General features: G+C 40.7%; 1 protein-coding gene across 3 annotated transcripts in view; it reads left to right on the top strand.

Annotated features, from left to right (window-relative positions):
* SMCHD1 (structural maintenance of chromosomes flexible hinge domain containing 1) overlaps positions 1–20,624 on the top strand; it is a 168,956-nt gene that overhangs the window by 76,575 nt on the left and 71,757 nt on the right. For all 3 annotated transcript variants that reach the window (XR_010598829.1, XR_010598828.1, XM_005310383.4), the window contains exons 22-26: positions 4,980–5,052; positions 9,444–9,583; positions 11,045–11,179; positions 18,438–18,665; positions 20,065–20,213. Coding sequence is in view for 1 of the 3 variants with exons in the window: in XM_005310383.4 (XP_005310440.2) it covers positions 4,980–5,052; positions 9,444–9,583; positions 11,045–11,179; positions 18,438–18,665; positions 20,065–20,213 (725 nt within the window). In the remaining 2 variants the exon portion in view is untranslated. The remainder of the gene's footprint in view (positions 1–4,979; positions 5,053–9,443; positions 9,584–11,044; positions 11,180–18,437; positions 18,666–20,064; positions 20,214–20,624) is intronic.

Raw genomic sequence — 20,624 nt, 5'->3', positions numbered from 1 at the left:
CAGGGGACTGGACTAGATGACCTCTCGAGGTCCCTTCCAGTCCTATGATTCTAACGTTAATTTACTTGGATGCAGCATCTCTTACAACAAACATACATGTTTCTTGGATTGTCTTAAATGTAAATGCAATCAGAAAGGGTAAGGCACAAAATGGAGGATGGCTGAGGTCCCAGAGGACTGGAAAAGGGCAAATATAGTACCTATCTTGAAAAAGAGGAGCAAAGAGGACCTGGGAATTTAGCCGGGTCAGCTTATCTTCAATATCTGAAAAGATAGTGGAACAAATTATTAAACAATCAATTTGTAAGCACCTAAAGGGCAATAGGGTGATAAGGAATAGACCGCATGGATTTGTCAAAAAGAAATCATGCCAAACCAACCTAATTTCCTTTGACAGGGGTTACTGTTCTAGTGGATGACATATCAGTAGGTGTGATATATCTTTTTTTTTTTTAAAGTAAGTTTTAGTTTAGTTTAGTTTGCAGATGACACCAAGCTGGGAGGGTTTGCAAGCTTTTTGGAATTAGAATTAGAATTGAAAAAGACCTTAAGAAATTGGAGAATTAGTCTGAAATCAACAAGATAAAATTCAATAACGATAAGAACAAAGTATTTTGGTTAGGAAGGAAAAATCAAATGTACACATACAAAATGGGGACTAACTAGTTGGGAGGTAGTACTGCTGGAAAGGATCTAAGGGATATTAAGCTGATCACAGAATATCAGGGTTGGAAGGGACCTGAGGAGGTCATCTAGTCCAACCCCCTGCTCAAAGCAGGACCAGTCCCCGATCGCAAATTGAATGAGAGTCAATGTCATGCTGTTGCAAAAAAGGGCTAATATCATTGAGGTGTATTAATAGCAGTTAGACACAGGAGATAGTTCTCTTGCTCTGTAATGTACTGGTGGGGCCTCAGCTGGAATACTATGTCCAGTCCTTGGCACCACACTTTAGGAAAGACTGGAGAGATTCCAGAGGAGAACAAAAAATTATAAAAGGTTTAGAAAACCTGACCCATGAGGAAAGGTTAAAAAACTGGGCATGTTTATTCTTGAGAAAAGAAGACTGAACGGACACCTGATAAGTCTTCAAATATGTGAAAGTCTGTTATAAAGAGGATGGTGATAAATTGTTCTCTCTGTCCACTGAAGGTAGGAAAAAGAAGTAATGGACTTAATCTCTAGCAAGGGAGATACAGGTTAGATATTAAGAAAAACTTACTAACTGAAAGGTTAGTTAAGGTTTGGAATAGGTATCCAAGGGAGGTTGTGGTATCTTCATCATTAGAGGGTTTTTTAAATCATGTTAGACAAACACCTGTCAGGGATGGTCTTGATTTACTTGGTTCTATCTCAGTGCAGGGGGATGGACTAGATGACTTCTTGAGGTCCCTTCCAGCCCCACTTTTCTATGATTCTGTGACCCTACTCTGTAATTAAAGTGGCACAGGAGCGCAACTGTAGTTAACATTGCGTCATGACATCTGATTAAAGGTCAAGTTTTCTAAGACCGCTAAAATTGGCGTGCTTATTTGGATATCTTTGAAAATTAGTAAGCCTCAGAAAGGTACAGGGTAGGGTTAGTGACCCAAATTTGGAGTCATTTGAGCATGGGATTCCAGAGATATAAACCCTGGGGGGGAAATAGCCATTTTTTAAAAAAGTTCCAAGTTTCTCCCCTCCCCAAAAGCTAACATCAAACTATTGATGTGATGGTGATCAAAATGGTCTCAAACCATCAAGTTTTGCCCAAGATAGTGCATGGCACCCACTAAATCTTTGGAAGACCCAAAATAAGAATGGTAATTAAGAAAATGTACGTTTTACAGTGTGCATATACCAGTACAGAAAAAAATGGGTGGAGGGTTTCCATTCCTGTCATTTTATATGCTCTAAAGCTGGGCTCTTGTAAGTGGTCTAAAATACGAATGGTTAATTGGATTGTTTTGAAATTTGGTGTGCTTGATTGGGGGGGTGGTCTGAGTTTGCATCAGTGATCCAAATTTGGGGTCATTTGACCAACAGATTTCTGAATTCCAAACCCTCAGAAGAAAATTTCCTTTTGCTGCCTTGTACTGTTAAACTGAGAGGTACTAATGATTGGATGAATCGCACCTCCAATTGCTGGATTGCTTGCCCTTCAATTAACATAACTAAAAATAAATTAATCACAAGCCCCCCCTAAAACAAAAGGAATGTCTGAAAGAGGCTATGTCTGCATTATAAGCACTAGAGCAGCACAGCTGCAGCTGTAGTGCTTATAGTGTAGACACTTGCTACAGTGACGGAAGGGGTTTTCCATTGCTGTAGTTAATCCGCCGCCTCAGGAGGCAGAAACTAGGTCAGGGGTAAGCAACCTATGGCACGCATGCCGAAGGCGGCACGCGAGCTGATTTTCAGCGGCACTCACACTGGTCCTGGCCACTGGTCCGGGGGGCTCTGCATTTTAATTTAATTTTAAATGAAATTTCTTAAACATTTTAAAAACCTTATTTACTTGACATACAACAATAGTTTAGATATATATTATAGACTTATAGAAAGAGACCTTCTAAAAATGTTAAAATGTATTACCGGCACGCGAAACCTTAAATTAGAGTGAATAAATGAAGACTCGGCACACCACTTCTGAAAGATTGCCGACCCCTGAACTAGGTCAATGGAAGGATTATTCTGTTGACTAGTGGTGTCTATACTGGGGCTTACGTCGGCTTTACCGCTTCTCTTGGGTGTGAATTTTTCATATCCCTGAGTGATCTAGCTAGGTTGACCTAAGTTTTAGGTGTAAACCAGGCCTGAATGGCAGGAAGTTGCTACAGTTCTTGAGGCATGGGTGGCAATTTTATTTTGAGGGTAATGTAATCAGTCTTTGGCAGTGGGGGTTAAATTAAACATGTGAATGCTTCCTGGAAGGGGAGGAGTATTAGGAGGCAGAGAGGTGGATGAATAGGGGGAGAGGGGAGAGGGATAAATGGGGATAAGTAGTAGAGGAGAGCAGGAGAGATTCTGGGCTGAGATGAGGGAGGCCTGTTCTGGCAGTGCACCCCAACCCCCCCCTTTCACATTTAATAGTGTTAGACCTAATCCTGTGGGTGAGAGTGAATGGGTTGTAAAAGAGGTGAAGAGCTTGTATGTTTCAGCACCTGTGGGATTGTCAGGGTAAAAGATGTGTGTCAATGGTCATACTGGGGCATTGTTGAAAGAGGGTAGAGTCAAGGTTGCATGGGCAACCTTAACTTGTGCATTTTCTGGTTTTCAGAAGTTTTAAGTTTTGCTCAACTCAGTGTTCTGCAGGGGGACAACATACCACCAACCAACCATAACTCTATATTAACATAGTTTTTTGCCATTGAATACATGTTATTGTTGATAGCTTTTATACTGCTGTCCACAACTGCTGTAGATTCTGAGGAATATTATATAATATAGATTATATTTCATATGGTCAGAACTTAAAATATTATTATTTGAGGCTATGTAAAGTTTCTCTTATTTGGTCAGTGTGGTGTTAGTGAGTGTGTAAACTCCTATGAATAAATCTGTAAGAGAACTTGTTTAAAAACCATATGAGTTGCTGCTTATGCTGAATAAAATGAATGCTAACATTATACATAAGTTTTTTAGAACTTCTTTCTTGTTACTCATAATAGGTCTGCTCTAAATATTATTGCCATAGACTGGCATATGGTTTTCTGCAGCGAGAAGTTTAAATAACAGAATTCATATGTTTAGCCATTCATCATCATCGTTCCATACAATAACCTAAATTTAATAACTCCAGAAAACCTTTAGGGGAAAGTGAAGGACTCAAATTAAGTAATGTCAAAGTTATAGCTGGCCTTGTAACTTTAACGCGGCCCCCTTTTTTGTTTGCCTTCTTTAGAGCATGTAAATGTTCTGCAGGACTCATTCATTGTGCAGAAAGAATAGTGCAGTGAATGAGACTATTCTTAAATATTTTTATCCCACCTGTTCAGTGAGTGTACTCCTGATTCTTTCACTGCACATCATCCATTCTGTCCTCTGCAGAATTACATGTGCTGCTAGGCTGGTGTAAATTAAAATTTATTCCAGATCTACACCTTCACAAATGCAGATAATTGATCGAGCTGGGTATTTATATGGCCTCCATCACCAGTTTGTGAGGACTTTGATCAGAGTGTTTACCTGTCATCTATTTTTTTCTGCCTTTTGCAGTATTGTTTGCATTTATTTTCATGAGCAATTTTTGGAGCTTTCGTTTCCCAGATTTGACATCTCTGGGGCGGAAGAAAGGGAAATGCAATCAACCACTTACAATTATGTCTACTCAGTTTGTTTTGTAACTATTTTATTACGTACTCTTACAAATTTGTATACAAATAAACATTTTCAAGTAGCTACAAAATATGAGGCACCCAAGGACTGCAGTGCTCCCTGTTGGATTTAATTCCTAGAAGTTTGGGTTTATGGGAGTTCTTGAACTGGGAGCCTGGGCTTAGTGATTATTAGTGATATATCTTCAAATCAACACTTACAGATTATTATATAACTAGAGTTACCTACATTTTTATTAGCTGTCCAGACTGGTATTCACTCTCCTTCACTTCTTGGTGTCTTGTTTCAAGCAGATAGAGAGCGATGGAGACAAGGTCTGCATATCTCTTCTTTAACCCCCCCCATCCCCACCCCCCCAAAAAACTAACTTTTTTAAAAAAAGCTTATGCATGCATCTAGGCAGGCCAACCACAAGTTATGTTAACTGCTTTTAAAGTGTCTGGGTTCATGTTGGCTGATATTCAGCAACTAGAATAGAGCTCTCTGGAGAAAACTGATAATCTAGTTTGCAACTTAATACAGAAAATTTGTGTAAGCCTCTGGAATTTCACAAAAATATGCATGAAAGTCCAAAATATGTTTTTGTAGGTTGAGAATTTATGTAAACAAATCTACGATCTGCATTTGTTCAGCGTTAATCCTTACAATGTTCTTTTCAATAGAATTTCAATCTGAAGGTTATTCTTCCTGGTTTGAAAGAAGACTCACAGATCTTGAAAATAAGATTACTGCCTGGTAAGTATTTTGAAATATTTGTGATGACATGTTAAAAAATATTCTAACACTTTTTTTTGTAATAGTGTGCCTCCATTCAAGAAGACACAATACCTGATGAGATGTACATTTACCTCTACATAATTTATCATCTGTTATTGTCCATAATATGTAAGTCCAGGTACTGGGCTTTGTATATTATTACTAGCAAGTGAAGACTGGAAACTTAAAACAAACTTTATGATGCCATCCCCCTTTATATGGAAAACATTCACTCAGCATTCCAGCTCTACCTGTTCTCTTAGCAGTTGGAAATCACCTGCTTGTCTGAGATACATTTTGTTTTATTTTGAATCCTTTTTTCTGATCACAAACTTTTTCTAACCAGGCACAATTATTTAGCATTTTTATTTATTTCCTCTTACTTCTCTGGAGCTTTTGGTTGCCCACTAGTTTCCATCTTCTTTGTTCCCTTTTTAGATAGGTCACTTTGTGAGCAAATTCTAGGTTTTTCATTCAAACTGTGAAATCTTGGCTGGGGGTGTATAGATACAGGGTCTCAAATTCAAAGTGTGCATCCTATGGTAGTTGCTGACTTTAGCATCATGCATTCCTCTCATGCCATTTAGTAGTCTGTAAGCAGTACCCTACCAGATTTCTCAGTCCTGTTGTGGATGCACTGGAACTGAACAAATGTGGGTCCCCTCTGTAAGTGGAATTTTTTTGGCATGAACAGCTAAGAATTTCTCAGAGACGGTGTGGGTGAGGTAATTTTTTTTTATTCTTCGAGTTGATGCGGTTGTGTATTCCATGTAGGTGTGCATCCGCACACCATACCAGAGCCAGAGAACTTTGTCTAGCAGTACATGTAGAGGAGCGCTCAGGTCTTGCAGCCTTCTCCCCTCCCCCGCTGTACAAGTGTGATGCCACTATCAGTTTCTTCTCACTGCTCATGGCTGGAGTCGGAGCTGTGTGGTATTATTTCACCTCGTGCTTTCTGTCTCAGTTACCTGAGACTTTTCTTGTATATCAGAGGTGGGCAAACTACTCTGGCCTGCAAGCTATTTTAAGCCGGCCCCCGCTCTGGTGCTCCGACTGGGGCGCTGGGTAGGGGGCCGGACCACGCGGCTTGGCCCAGCTCCAGCCAGGGCGCTGGGTTGGGGGCCGGACCATGTGGCTCGGCCCAGCTCCGGTGCTTCAGTCAGGGCGCAGAGTTGGGGCCGCACCATGCAGCTCCTGGAAGCTGCGGCATGGTCCCACTCTGGCTCCTACATGCTCCAATGGGAGCTGCAGGGGTGGTGCCTGCAGATGGGGCAACATGCAGAGCTGCCTGGCCGCGCCTCCGCACAGGTGCCTGAGAAGGGACATGCCACTGCTTCCAGGAGCCGCTTGAAGTAAGCATCACTTGGAGCCTGCACCCCCTGAGCCACTCTCCACACCCCAACTCTCTGCACCAGTCCTGATCCCCCTCCCGCTCTCCAAACCCCTCGATCCCAGCCCGGAGCACCCTCCTACACTCCTCATCCCCAGCCCCACCCCAGAGCCTGCACCCCTTCCCACACCTCATCCCCAATTTTGTGAGCATTCATGGCCCGCCATACAATTTCTATTCCCCTTTGTGGCCTTTGGACCAAAACGTTTGCCCACCCCTGTTGTGTATATAGTTGTTGTAGCTCAGACTGTGCCCTCTCTCCCCTCCACCACAGAGTGAGAGCTCATTCTATGAGAGCCCAGATGACATTGATTGTGTTTCTAAGTGATGTTCCCATTTTGGATATTTGCAAGACTGCCACTTGACCCTATGTATGTATGTTAACAAATCACTGTGCCATTCTGCTGCGTCCTGCTCAGATGCAAACTTTGGGACGATAGTCCCACAGTCTGTGTTCAAACAGACTCCGAGCCCCAGCTACTGCGAGTACTACCTGAGAGACATCTGCATGGAATACATGGCTGTATCTACTCAAAGAAGAAAACATGGTCACTTACTGTAACTTTTGTTCTTTGAGATGTGAAGCAGACATGTATTGCACAACCCATCCTCCGTCTCCTCTGACATTCGGTGCGAAGGAACTGATGGGGGCCGGGATGGCGCCACCCTTATACGGCCAGGAGAGGGCATAAGGCCATAAGACGTGAGCACCGCCCCTACAGGTACTGCTAGGGAAAGTTCTCTGGCTCTGGTGCACTGTGTGCATGCACATCTGCATGGAATACTCATCTGCATCACATCTTGAACAACAGTTACAGTAAGTAACACTGTTCTATTGGACCAGCTTCTGTTGGTGAAAGAGACAAGCTTCTGAGCTCAATAGAGCGTCTCTTTACCTTGTCTTTGTCATATCCTGGAACTAACCTGGCTACAACAACATTGCAAATACCAATTTCTCAAGCAGTTCCACTTATACAGTACATGTAAGAGATTTACCATGGTGCCTTGTTCCGATGGTGCTGTTACTCCTTTTTGCACAGGCTTTTCCAGATAAGGAAAATGTATGAGGTGTGTCAGGTATGTCATGGGTTAACTACTCTTGGCCTTTGCCCTTTTGACCAACATCAGGTTTGCCAAGCAATTTTGGGGAAATTATTCTGTGGTAGCCTTCCTTATAGTTAGACTAGCAGGTCCACCTGTAATTTCTTTTTTATTCCATTACCTTTTTCTGGTCTGCAGACAGATGTAAATGCTCCCTTCTGAGAACGGGTATAATAGTCTAATTTGATCAGATTAGATAAAATGAAAGATGTACTTCTGAATTTTCACCTCCTCCTATGTCAAAGATATTTGGACATTTTCTTTCTTCCTGCAAATACCAGACGCAGTTGAGATTTGTCCATAGAATTGCAGGGCATGGTCACATACTTTGCACTGGAATCTGTCTTTGGCAGTGCAGTAACACTTCAGAGCAATTGATTCAGTGCAATCCTACCTTTTAAAGCTAATTTGGGGGCAATAGTGAGCAAAATCTCTTTCATTCTTTGCTTTTCTTAGGGGACTAAAGTTTCAGGGGGGGTTGCTTCCTGAGTAGAATTGTCTGTTCATCTCCTTCTCTCCATTTGTTCCTCCCCTTTGCTTTTTATGATGTAGAAGGCCATCCAGAATAAGCTGAAAGTACACTGGTGCTCCATGTGCAAGGAGACCACAACAACTACAGAAGAGCAACTCTGCTAAGATTGTTTCATGGGCCTGGGAACAATTGTAGGTCATGTCAATCCTGTGCTGAAGATCTTTAATTGCCACTTTAGGGCTTAATTAAAACTCTGCATCTGGTCTCTTAATGGCTATCCTTTTCATTTGACATTTTTAATCTTTAGGGTCCCATTCAGCCAAGGTAGGCAAACTTATTAACCGGTTCTTGCTGATGATATTTTTCTACCATTTATTCTCCCAAAAGCTTGTTCTACACTCTGGTTTTCAAAAATAATTTCCTGCAAGGGATAGATCAGCAAACTCTGTTTGTGTAAACCTTTTAATAGCAGAGATTTTAATTTAGTCTTCAAAAGTTGTCATGGTCTCTTTTCCTGCCCCCCTACCCCACCCAACCCAGGTATAGTTCCCAGCTCAGGTGGGATATCATAACTGATTACTTAGTTCCCTTTCCCTTTTTTAATTTTAATTAATCTCTATGATTCACCATAGCTGTTTTTATTGCATAGGGTAGAAATTAGAAATTTTAAATAACTAATAGACTAGAACAGAGATTCTTTGCAAAATATTTCTGAAAATTGACCAAAGTTATTTATTTAGTCTTTATTCATTCTCGAAGGACTTTGACATATACCTCTGGTCTTAAAGCTAATGAGTTAGTTTTGTTTAGGGACTCCTCATTAATTTTTAGAATTAAGATTGACAACATATACAAATTATTTTACCTTTTAAGCTATTTTGAGAGCTCTCACTATGCCCTCCACATCACATCATTTTTTCTTTTTATTTATTTTTCCTTATGTTTGTATATGAGTTATAAAGGTTGTAGATTACATGATTAGAATGTCTTTTAGCATGATTGATCAGATTTCTTTGTGGTTATCTACACCCTATAGCACATTTCATATGTTTGCCCTGCATCTCACAGGAAAGTCTAGGTTCAGTATCTTTATTGGTTTACTGGTCAACATTGATAGTCTTGGTGACTTGTAAAGATGTGTTTTATATATCTGGTGATCGCTATATGTCTATTTAAGCACATTCATGAGAATAGTAAACAATGCACCTGCAAGGACAGAACCCCCTGCTTATTTCAATGCTGGTATTCTTCTGAGGAAAGATTCATGAATTGTGCTAGATTGTTTGTTACCAAAGGTACCATGGCAGTTTATTTTCAAATTACGGTTGTTACACAGAGAAACTGAAGTCAGATAACCTGTAAAATTCTGAAGTGTAACCTCTACTCTAAAATTGGGTATGTTTACAGGGCCTCCTCGTCAATTGAAAGTGAAACCTGATTCTGAAATTCTAAAGATTGAAAATGGGACATCTTTCCCCTTTCAGGTTGAAGTGTTGGATGAAGCAGGAAATATAACAGCACAACCAAAACTGATAGTTCATTGTAAGGTAGGCTACATTTTATGTATACTAGCACAGGCTTCTGTTATGGCACTTACTTTAATAAAAAAGTGTGGAAAGGATCTATTTTGTTCCGTCACCCAAATGTAATATACTAGTAGTTTTCCAGATATCTTGAGATTTCATAGTAATTGCAACTTCAGTGCCACCTCTACCACATAGTTCCTGACTAAATGTCAGAGGTACAAAAAGCTGACACATTAGTGATTAAAGAGATATTGGGATGAGGATATTTAATTACAGTATCAAGATACTTCAGGTCATGCTTTTGTGTATGTGTATGTGCGTGTATATATAGAGAGAGAGGGGGGGGGGGGAGAACCCTACTTACATTTGTTTGGTCTAGGATTAGCTAATGCCTCAAGTGAACTCTTAATATAAAAAATAACAGACTATTATTTACAATATATTGTATGACAATAATTATTTGTAATACTGGTTGTTTAACTGTCAGCAAAGCACTGCAGAAGTTAATATTTTTTAACTCCTCTAGCCCATTTAATGTATTTAGATTTCTCAGAAATAAGCTCACAGCAGGCAACTTTAAAATGTTTAACAAAAATGTTTGCACTTAGATTTTCATGTGTGTATTATTTATGCATGTTACAAACTTAACTTTAACATTTTTATTTTATGAATGAGTGGTAAGTGTTCTCTCAATTTTAGGGCATAAATCTAAACAAATCTTAAATTTTGAGTGGCATGAATCATTGTTTGGAAAAAAAATAATTTAAGGCAAAGTATTTTAAATATGCTTAAAGATGAAAATGCAGGCTAATCTGTATAAAAACAAATAGTGTATTATTCACATCTCCTAAGGGCAGGCCCACACTAGAAACTTTTGCTGGTATAGCTATGTCAGTTAAAGGTATGGGGATTTTTGTTTGTTTGTTTGGGGGTGTTTTGTTTGGTTTGGTTTTCTTGTGACATTTCTATAACAGCAAAAGCCCTAGAGTAGATGCAGTTAAATTGACATAAAAGTGCTTTTTGCCAGTATACTTTATAAACTACACTGACAGTATAAGATGTGTACACACGGAACTGTTTGCCGTAGCTATATCAGCAAAAGTTTTCTAATGTAGACTGGGCCTAAATTATTAGGATAATATGAGGGGTTGTTGGAAACCAGTGTTTAAGACTAAGCTACCTTCTTTCTATAATTAAGGAAGGACTAGTGCCCCTTCATAATACATGTACTTGTATGTATTATTAAATATGCATTATTAAACGTGTATGTCAGTCACAGTTGTAATCCTCACCCTCCTAGGCCTCTCCTATTGTTTGTTCTCCATTGCTGTGAAAAGCATGACTTTGGATTCCAAGATTCTTGAAGGAGCGGACCTCTCATTTTACCTGTAAAGAGCCATGCTTACCTTTGGTGTTGCATAACTCATATTTTAACTTATTTACATGCTACTATATTTAAGTGTAATTTTGCATTTTAAATAGTTTGTAGGTGCTCCAAATCTTCCTGTGTATGCCGTGGATTGCAGTAATGCTGGGACAAATATTTTAACTGGACCAGTTTTGCATGTGCAGAATATAAAGAAAGACCAGATGCTCAAAGCAAGGATTGAAATACCTGTAAGTATTGCTCTGGCGATGCATGCGAATGAAAGAGGTAGGGATGAATTTAAGTGGCAGGCTGCAACTTTTTGAACTTCATAATAGGGAGGGGTGCTATATGCCCACTCCCTCACATATCAGGCAGTTAAAGGAGGCCAGTACAGATTTACAGGACTCCTGCCTTATAACCAGTAACTCATGTTAGACCCTCTTCTGGGGCTCTTTGTCCCTGCCTCTGCTCCATGCAAAGGGGTTAGAGACTTCTAAGGGGAACCTCTGTCTTAGAAGACTTCAGGTCTCCCTTTCTTCTTACAGGCATAAGGTCCACCAGTGAAATTCCAGGTCTCGTTTATCTCTGGGAGCTGGCCCTTCTGGCCTCTATCTACACTAGGCACCAGCTGCAAGTTGTGATGAACTAAACGTCCTATACTATCTCCTAATGTTAGACTTTCCATCTCTACTCCTTTTGTCTAACTGCCTTCACAATGCTGCCGGGAAGGCAAAATACAGACCAGATCTCTACCAGTTTGGCCCAGTGGGAAAAAACTTCCTTCCTAATCCCCCAAATAGGCCATTGATTAGATCCACCATTGTGGAAATGCAGCTCAATATACTGTCAGTACAGGAAGGAAGGGAGGATGGGGCAGCTATGAAGCAATTGAAAATGGCCCCCAAAAGCCCAGGAGCACTTTAAATCATGGAGATGGGGAGTTTAAGAGCCAATCTGTTCCTCTGTTCCCTGCTCCCCACCCCTGCCAGTCAGTGGAAGGCAGAGAATTTCCCCCTCCCTCTTCCACCTATTTCAGAGATAAGCAGAAGAAATTTGGGATTTCCAGGCTGGTATGTTCCTCCCAAGCTGAGTTTCATTGCCTTTAGTGTTTTCAAACATCATATCCCCATCATTGAGCTGGGGACAGGGCATTGTGCTATACCTAAGCATTAATTCTTTTAGAAAGGATTATTTTTTAAAAAAATAGGCAAAAGAAGGAATTGCAGAAATTGCATTAGTTAAAAATAATTTTTCCTTGGTATAGTATATAGTGACTAGTTTAAAGAGCCTTGGAATACTTATCTAAAAAGCACAAGATAAACACAAATTGTATGTATAGAATGTACAGCTGCAAGATGTGTCAAAACTGCAGCCATTAAGAGTTTGTTGTATACTCTGTTTTTGTGTTAGTTAAAAGATTTTGTTTTTTCATCTTCTGTTCCTATCATCTTGATGTTTTTCTGTATTTCATTTTCTTTGTATTTCATTATTATTGTTAATATGAAACCATTCTTTATTCTAATTCCTGTCATTTAATGATCCCTCTCAGCACAGGTTATTTCTTTGTAGTTCAGAGAAACTTGTTTCTGTACACAGCCCAGCTTGTCAAGCAGGTGCTTGGGGCAGCCATTCCAGAGAGGGGTGGCAGGTCCAGCTATTCGGCGGCAATTCGGCGGATGGTCCCTCACTCCCGCTCAGAGCAAAGGACCTTCCGCCAAATTGCCACTGCAGATCACGATCGTGGCTTTTTTTTTTTTTTTTGGGCTGCTTAGGGCGGCCAAAACCCTGGAGCCAGCCCTGCCACAGCCATTATCACATTTAACCCAATAGTTGAAGAAAACATGAGGAACTTTAATTGGTTTTATCTTGAAATCTGAGGAGATTAGTTAACTTGTAAACTCCTCCTTCTCTTAAAAAAATCAAATCAAATCTTTATTTTCCAACAAATTTGCTTTTTCTGGCTTTCAGGCTGGTAATGTCCATGGCATGACTATAATATAGTAAATAAGCAAGATTTCAATTTTCTTTAATACTTAAACACTTATCTATGCTACTACTTGCACTGAGGAGTCAATTAAATGTCCTCATCTTGCACTATGATACCAACTTCATAGTGACCTTTAAGTATACATCAGCTCTGATTTCTACAACAAAAAGTTAGGAAGGATTATTGTGGTAGCTACCATATCCAATCCAATGCAGAATAAGACTGAGGTTTTTCCACATGATATTGCCTCTATAGAACCACACTCTGTAAGTCAAAAGTGCCTAACCATGTGGTAAAGGAACCTTCCTGAAGAGTGGTTTCCTCTGAAGTTTCTTTGAGCTGAACATTACATAGACCAAAAGTTATAAACAATCTGCTTCCTTTTGCTATCCATCAGTCCGTATCTGACTACCAGCTGGAGTAGTCATAGGTCAAACCTGTCCATTTTCTTGGTTTAGATCTAAATAGAAGTAGTTTAAAACGTCTTATAATGATAGGTTTAGTGTAGGCATAAGTCTGGTACAGTATTAGAGTTTTCTTTCTAACTTGCATTGAATTTATTGTGACTTCTGGTTGCCATGGGCCTTTCCTAAGAAAATAGGATTTAAGAGGTATATCTCTTAATTTTCAATATTCCCTCACTTCAAATGGTGTGAAAAGTGTCTTTTTTTTATACTGTCTGGGAAGAATGTATAGCTAAAGCCTGTGGTACCTGAAAGATCTCTTAAAAAGGATATGAAGGCTCTTGATGGCACATGATTCTGGAGATACTATTTCAAGAAGGTGTTTATGAGCACAGTGGATATTGCCATAAAGCCTGACCTGAAATCCCAAAATGAATGGTGTTCTCTGGCAATGGAGCTGCACAATGACCTATTGAAGCCAATTCTACCAGATAAATGTAAGAGTTGTTCAGAATAAGCTGAAAAAAAACCCTGTTAAAGTGCCAGTGGTTCCAAGAGACTGCCTAGTAAGAAAATGTTCTTTGAGTTCTGGTCCCTATGTGTATTCCACTGTGGATATGCATGTGCTTGAGACCGGAGAATTCTAGCAAGTAGTGTCCATTGGAAATGTAGATAGTAGTTAGTTAGAATCATCACTCCAGGGAATCATCTGATCCCCCAGCACAGGACTTAAGTTATCCCCAAGCTTCCTGGCTTTAGGAATTGCATCTACTGCCCCTGCTTCTTTTCATTCATTGACGACCACTAGCACTGCCTCTACTGCATTGGAGAAGCCCATATCTCCATTAAGTACTGTATATGCCACTCCTTTCCCAGCCGAAAGCAGTAGGCACGAAAACTCCAGCTTCGGAAGTACCTAATGGAATGCGCCAGGGAGCCCCAGTTAGATCCAGGCTGGGGAGAATCCCAGGTACATCAGCCTAAGACATCAAGGAGTGCACCTCCTAGCTTGATGTCTGACTCAGGACCAGGAATGACTAGAGCCAAGGATCCTTCATCTGGCCCATCTCACAAGAGGAAAAGGCACTCTCTCTTGAGCATAAAAACAGATTCCTTTCTAGATCTGCTAAGAGTAGGGATCCCTTCCTGTCCCCATCCAGGCTGGGAAAATCCTTGCACACAGGACACAAGGACTTAAGTTCTCCTAGGCCTTGTGGCCATGATCAGAAGGTACATAAGAGCAAGGTTTCTTCAGTACCGCTCTGCATGTCATTGACACTGACCACAGTACTGACTAAGACAAAGCACCTGGACCCGAAGGATTGTGAACCATTGGTACCGACAGTTATTACATGGTTGAAGTCTCCTTGATTGGTGCTACTGTCAGATTCCCCTAAAGAACCACCAGTTACTAAGAGACCCTTTACACTGACTCCAGTGGTATGAGGCGACAAGACACAGCCTTCTAAGCCTCCAGTATATCCGACACGACTGCACAGGATATCTTCATTCTCCCAGACCTGCAGTCTCCCCTGTTGTAGGGATCGACTCTCACTAGAGAGATTCTAACACCAGAAACAAGCCCATTCCATTAGCTACTCATGGCTTCGTGACATGGGTACTGATGGCACTTAAGATGGAACTGGACCTGACCTTCTCATCATTAGGAGAGTCAGATGTACCAGTGGAACTATCCTCCCCTCCACCAAGGGAGTTCAGCTCAGACAGGGGATCAAGAGTCTCCTACTACCAATCTCGTCCATCTAAGTAAGGACCCGCTGCTAGGGACCAATTTTTCCTAATAGCTTGGAGTCTGCCACAACCTACATTTGATCCCTCATACTGATGTTACTGGGGGCCATGGGGCCTGTACACATAGCATCTGGAGTCAGTATGATCCAAGAAGAAATCTTTACACCTCTTTGCCTCCAAGAGGTCAACCAGCGCTTCCTGCCTATGCAGGAGGAAGAAGATGAACCAGATCTGCCAGTACCAGTAACAACACACATTTCATCTTCCTCACAGTTTCATAGTTTCTTCTTGACAACCACAGACAGTTCCAAGAGCTGCTTTGGAGAGTAGTAGAAGAGCCTCAGATTCCCTTAAAGGAGATCCAGGACTCATAACACAAGGGCCTGGACATCCTACAGCTTACAGGATCTAGCTGAATAGCACTCCCGGTCAATGAGGTGATTCTGGAACCAGCAAAATCTGTGTGGCACATACAGCCTACCCATTCTTCTTACCCTAAGACAGCAGCAAAAATTAATACTTAGTCCTGGCTAAGGGAGTGGAGTTCTTGTTCTCCCACCCTGCCCTGAACTCCCTAGCTGTCGAAGCAGCAGTGGAGAGGACTAAAAACACCCAAGGGCCAGCCCTGTGGCTCAGGAGGCCAAGCATTTAGACCTTATTGGGAGAAAGGTGTTTACTTCCACCAGCTTCCAATTTAGAATTTTCAATTACCAGGCCCTCCTGGCAAAATGATTTTTTTGAATTATTCTAAATTCCTGGTCTCTAAAGACAGGTTACTCCAGGAGAATAGGGCTTTACTTCACACCCTTTTTGATAAGAGCATATCAGTGACAAGAACCTGATTACAAGATGCAGTTGATGCTGCTGATACTGCTTCATGATCACTGATGACTGCTAGAGTGATGCATCAGGAATCTTGGCTACACTCTTCAGGGTTCCCTAGGTAGGTACAGAACACCATGCATGACTTGCCCTTTAATTAAATCAGTCCTTTCCACCAGAAGACAGACAAGTCTTTGCATTCATTAAAAGACTCCAGGGCAATCTTCTGCTTCCTGGGTGTATATATATACCAGTCCTGAAGGAAGTAGCATAAGCAACCTTGCAAGCCAAGGCCTTTGCTACACCCTTTCTATCACAAGCGCATTTATGAGCTACTTTGCAAATGGTAGTGGGTGCAGAAATGGAGATATATTGTCCAATACACCTCTTCTGCAGCTACCCAGCCTCACCACCCTGCCTCCCCAACCAAAAGATAGTTTTGACAGGACACTAAGGAGCTGCAAACTAATGTTCATGACATCTCCACCCAACGCAGAGATCCATTTTGGTGGATGCCTAGCACAATTTCCCCACAACTGAGGGCAATAACAATTGACAACAGGTCATTCCTTTAGCTCAATAGAGGTTCACTTGACTGCAATCAGCACTTGTCACCCTCCAAGGGATGGCTTCTCTATCTTTATTCACTCAGTCACCTCCGAATCAAGTTCTTAAAGGTCTTAATTAGAACTTCCCCACTGGTAATAAGACCAACTGCTCAATCGTACCTTAATTTAGTACTTTCAGCACTTACCAAGCCACCTTTCAAACCCCTGTTTAGCTGTCTGATGCATCACCTGACTATGGAGGTTGCTTTCCTCGTTTCCATCACCTTGGCCAGATGGGTAGGCGAACTGGAGTCCCTAATGGCAGACACTTTTTACACTGTATTTCATAAAGACAGGGTCTCGCTATGACTACATCCAAAATTCACCCTTAAAGTAGTTTTGGAGGTTCACATAAACGAGGCTATCCCCTTACCTCTCTTCTTTCCAAAAGCCCACACCTTCAGCATAGAGAAGAAACTTCATTCTTTCAACATGAGATGAGCTTTGGCATTTTACCTACAGAGAAGAAAACAGATCAGAAAGTCATATGGGCTGTTCCTTGCCATAGCAGGTCTAGCCCGAGGACAAGCTGTTTTCTCCCAGTGTATCTCTGGCTGTATCCTACATTTTTATTCAGTGGGCAACCTTCTTCCCCCACTGAGCTACAGGCTCACTGTATGGGAGCACAGGCAGCCTTGGTAGCATCACTTCTAGAAGTACCTCTGCTTGCTATTTGCAAGGCAGCCATGTGGAGTTCCAGACACACATTCTTGGGCAATACACCTTGGTCCAAACCTCCTCCACTGATGCGTCCTTTGAGACAGTGGTTCTATAAGCACCCATATCACCTGGATCCTCACACCCTCCTTCTGTTTATGTACTGCTTGTCAGTCACCCACGATGGAATACACATGGGGAACAGCACTCGACGAAGAAAGGGCAGTTACCTTTCTAACTGCATTTTTTTTTAGATGTGTTGTCCTTATCTCTATCTTACTACCTGCCCTCCTTGCCTGCTGCTTTGGCTCCTCTCTGAATCAGGGTAAGAGGAGGAATTAGAGAGTCCTGGGTCCACATTGCCCCTTATACTCTCAGCATAGAGCACAAGGAGAGCAAGGGCACAGGTGCAGACCAACAGACATTACTGACTAGAATTCTTTGGTCTCAGGTGCATCAAGTACACAGGTACCTACAGTGGAATACAGATAAAAACTGTGCATCTCAAAGAATTCCAGTTATGAAAGGTAAGTATTTTCCCTATGCCTTAATAGGGACCACGCCTCTGGACCCTGGGTGCATGGTTGCTTTCCCTAGATCCTAGGTATCCTGGGAAGGATGTCCAGGGTTCCTTGGATCTGAATTGGTCAGATTAGTCCTTTGCATAGGCACTTGGAGTCTGGTTGTGTGTCCTCAGAGAGTTAGTTAAGAAGGGATATTGCAGGTTTACATCTCCAAAGCTTAAGAGCTGTAGTAATTTGGATTAATGGTGATACTTTATATCACTGATGAATACATTCTTAAGGTCTGATTTTCAGGGGTACAGAACCTAACATCGCCCACTGACGTCCAGGGGAGCGGCAGCACTCAGCACCTCTGAAAATACTGCCATTGGTATTTAACCCTGCAAAAGTTACTATTTAACTGTAAGATGGCAAACTGACCTATTTCAAAGGGTGGTTATACTCTCAACACAGCTGTAAGGTTATTTTTTAAAATTGTTGTTTTAAAAAAAATACACTGGATTTGAGGTTCCAAACATGGAAATTTCTATAAATAACTAATATTTCAAGATGTGAAATTAAGATTTGCATTTTTATTGTAGTTTTGAGAAGCCAGATTCTGACCTCAGTTACACCTAGGCCAGTTGAAACCTAGAGTAACTCCATTTATCTCAGTGGATGTTAGAGCTCCGATACACCCAACGCTCACAAAATGTACAAGTATATATTTAATGTCTTATTTATGTCGCATTCAATGTTTTTGCCATGCATAGAGTTGTAAAGATGTGCCACCAGTGGAAAAGACTATTAAACTGCTCCCCAGTAGCCATGTTGCAAGACTGCAGATTTTTAGTGTAGAAGGACAAAAGGCTATTCAAATCAAACACCAGGATGAAATTAACTGGATTGCAGGCGATGTCATGCACAACCTTATCTTTCAAATGTATGATGAAGGAGAAAGAGAGATCATCATAACTTCAGCTCTAGCAGAAAAAATTAAGGTCGGTATTTTAGAAGAAACTTTATCATAAATTCAAAGTAAATGGGACACAATTGGTAGAATATACAATACGTAAAGAAGAAAATGTACTGGCTTCTTTACAAGGGGTTTGTTCTCTCTCTTTTTTTTAAATCAGGTACATGAGCAACATTCCAACTGATAGTCTCTGGATATGTCTACTCTGCAATAAAACTCCCATGGCTGGTTCATGTCAGCAGACTTGGACTGCTGGACCGTAAAGTTGAAGAGTATACATTTGGGCTTGGCTGGAGCCTGGCTCTGGAACTCTCCCTCCTCGCACGCTCCCAGAGTCTGGGCTCCAGCTCGAGCCTGAACGTTTTATAGCCCCACAGCCCAAGCCCCAGTTAACTGACAGGCCAGCCCTGGATATTTTATTGTAGAATAAATATACCGCCACAGGCCCCTTGAAGATCTGAAGCACTATACAAACATGGAAATGTTACTTTTCTCATTTAATAAGATTGTTCATCTCTAAAAAATCCAATAAAATGTTAAAACTATGTCCATAGGGGGGTAAAGACACTTAATGACCATTTTATTGAATTGAGTAAGACTTGCGTAATATGCATCATATTCTGTTACCAGTAATGCCAGAAACTATCTCAACAGTAAAGGTCTTAGACTAAGATTACTTTAATTACATAACACATTTTATTAATTGATAAAAGTAACATTACTTTGCTTGTATGGCATTCTTGTTCCTCAAGGCTGCTGAGACTCAATAAGAATCTTGCCTGAGTGAAAATTGCGGAATAGGCCCTTTGGTTTATTGAGAACATCTTTTGCAGTAATATACATTATGAAAAGTAGGTTAGTATTTTCAAGCCTTTTTAAAAAATAAAATAAAATAAAAGTCCTGCCTCCTCCAATGCAAAACTTCCTCAACTCTTCATAGCTACTCTCCAGTATAATATGTTAATCCATGTAATACCTGCCCCAGAACTATACTCTTGGCTTTGGGGGCTTTCCCAACATTCAGTAGCCTGGTCAGATTTGTGTCAAACCTGTAACTTCATGACGGACTTATGTTCCCTTATGTTCTTCCTCCTATATATAGATGTAGGGCTTGATACCCAGGCAGAGCTCCATTGAATTGATTCAGATTTTGTCTTGATAAGGTTCTAGAGCATTGGGACTCTGTTAACAGGACATTTTAGGCAGTCAGGCTGAATGTAAGTTCTCTTCAAAGTAGACTTCTGTATTTGTTCAGGTAACATAGGTTAGTGTTGGAAAAACTCAATGCTCTCATGAATAAGATTACTACTGCTGTGTATATTTTTACATACACGGTCCAGTCCTGAAAACCATAATGTATATGTACAAATGAAGGGATGAATGTTGTATAGCCAGTGATTAGTTAATAAATATTTTGGTTTTAGGTTAACTGGACACCCAGGATTAACAGAGAGCAAATGATTCAGGGACTACTGCCTGATGTCAAAGTACCAACATCTGTAAAAGATGTGCGTTATTGCCTAATTACATTCCATGATGACCATGTATCTTTGGAGAGTGCATTTACAGTCAGGTCTGTTCTTTTAAAACACATTTTTATTGATAATGCTTTTTGTAAAGGGTTGCAATACTGTCCTTTAAAAAACAATAATTAGTGTTTTCTCAATAAAAGGGAAAAATATATAAATATTTGAAAGAGATTATACTTATTAAGAATTAAATAGGCTATTCTAAAGCAAAAAATGTTGATTGCAGAGAAGAACATGGTGTGTGAAGTAAAGCATCCATGTATGGCAGTACATAGTTTGACAATCACTTGTGAATATAAATGTATTTAAAGGGAGGATGTTGGTAGGCTTCAGTTGTCTGTGTTACAGGATTGTTGAAAAGCATTGGCCTCTCTCTGTTGGTTACAGCAACAATAAAAGGGAAATATTCGCATTAGTGCAGAGCAAATTGTTACGGGTATCCTACAATTGGAAAC

This window comes from Chrysemys picta, chromosome 2 (genome assembly GCF_011386835.1).
Source record: "Chrysemys picta bellii isolate R12L10 chromosome 2, ASM1138683v2, whole genome shotgun sequence".
Lineage (NCBI taxonomy): Eukaryota > Metazoa > Chordata > Testudines > Emydidae > Chrysemys > Chrysemys picta.
This window is presented reverse-complemented; position numbering and strand designations above follow the sequence as displayed.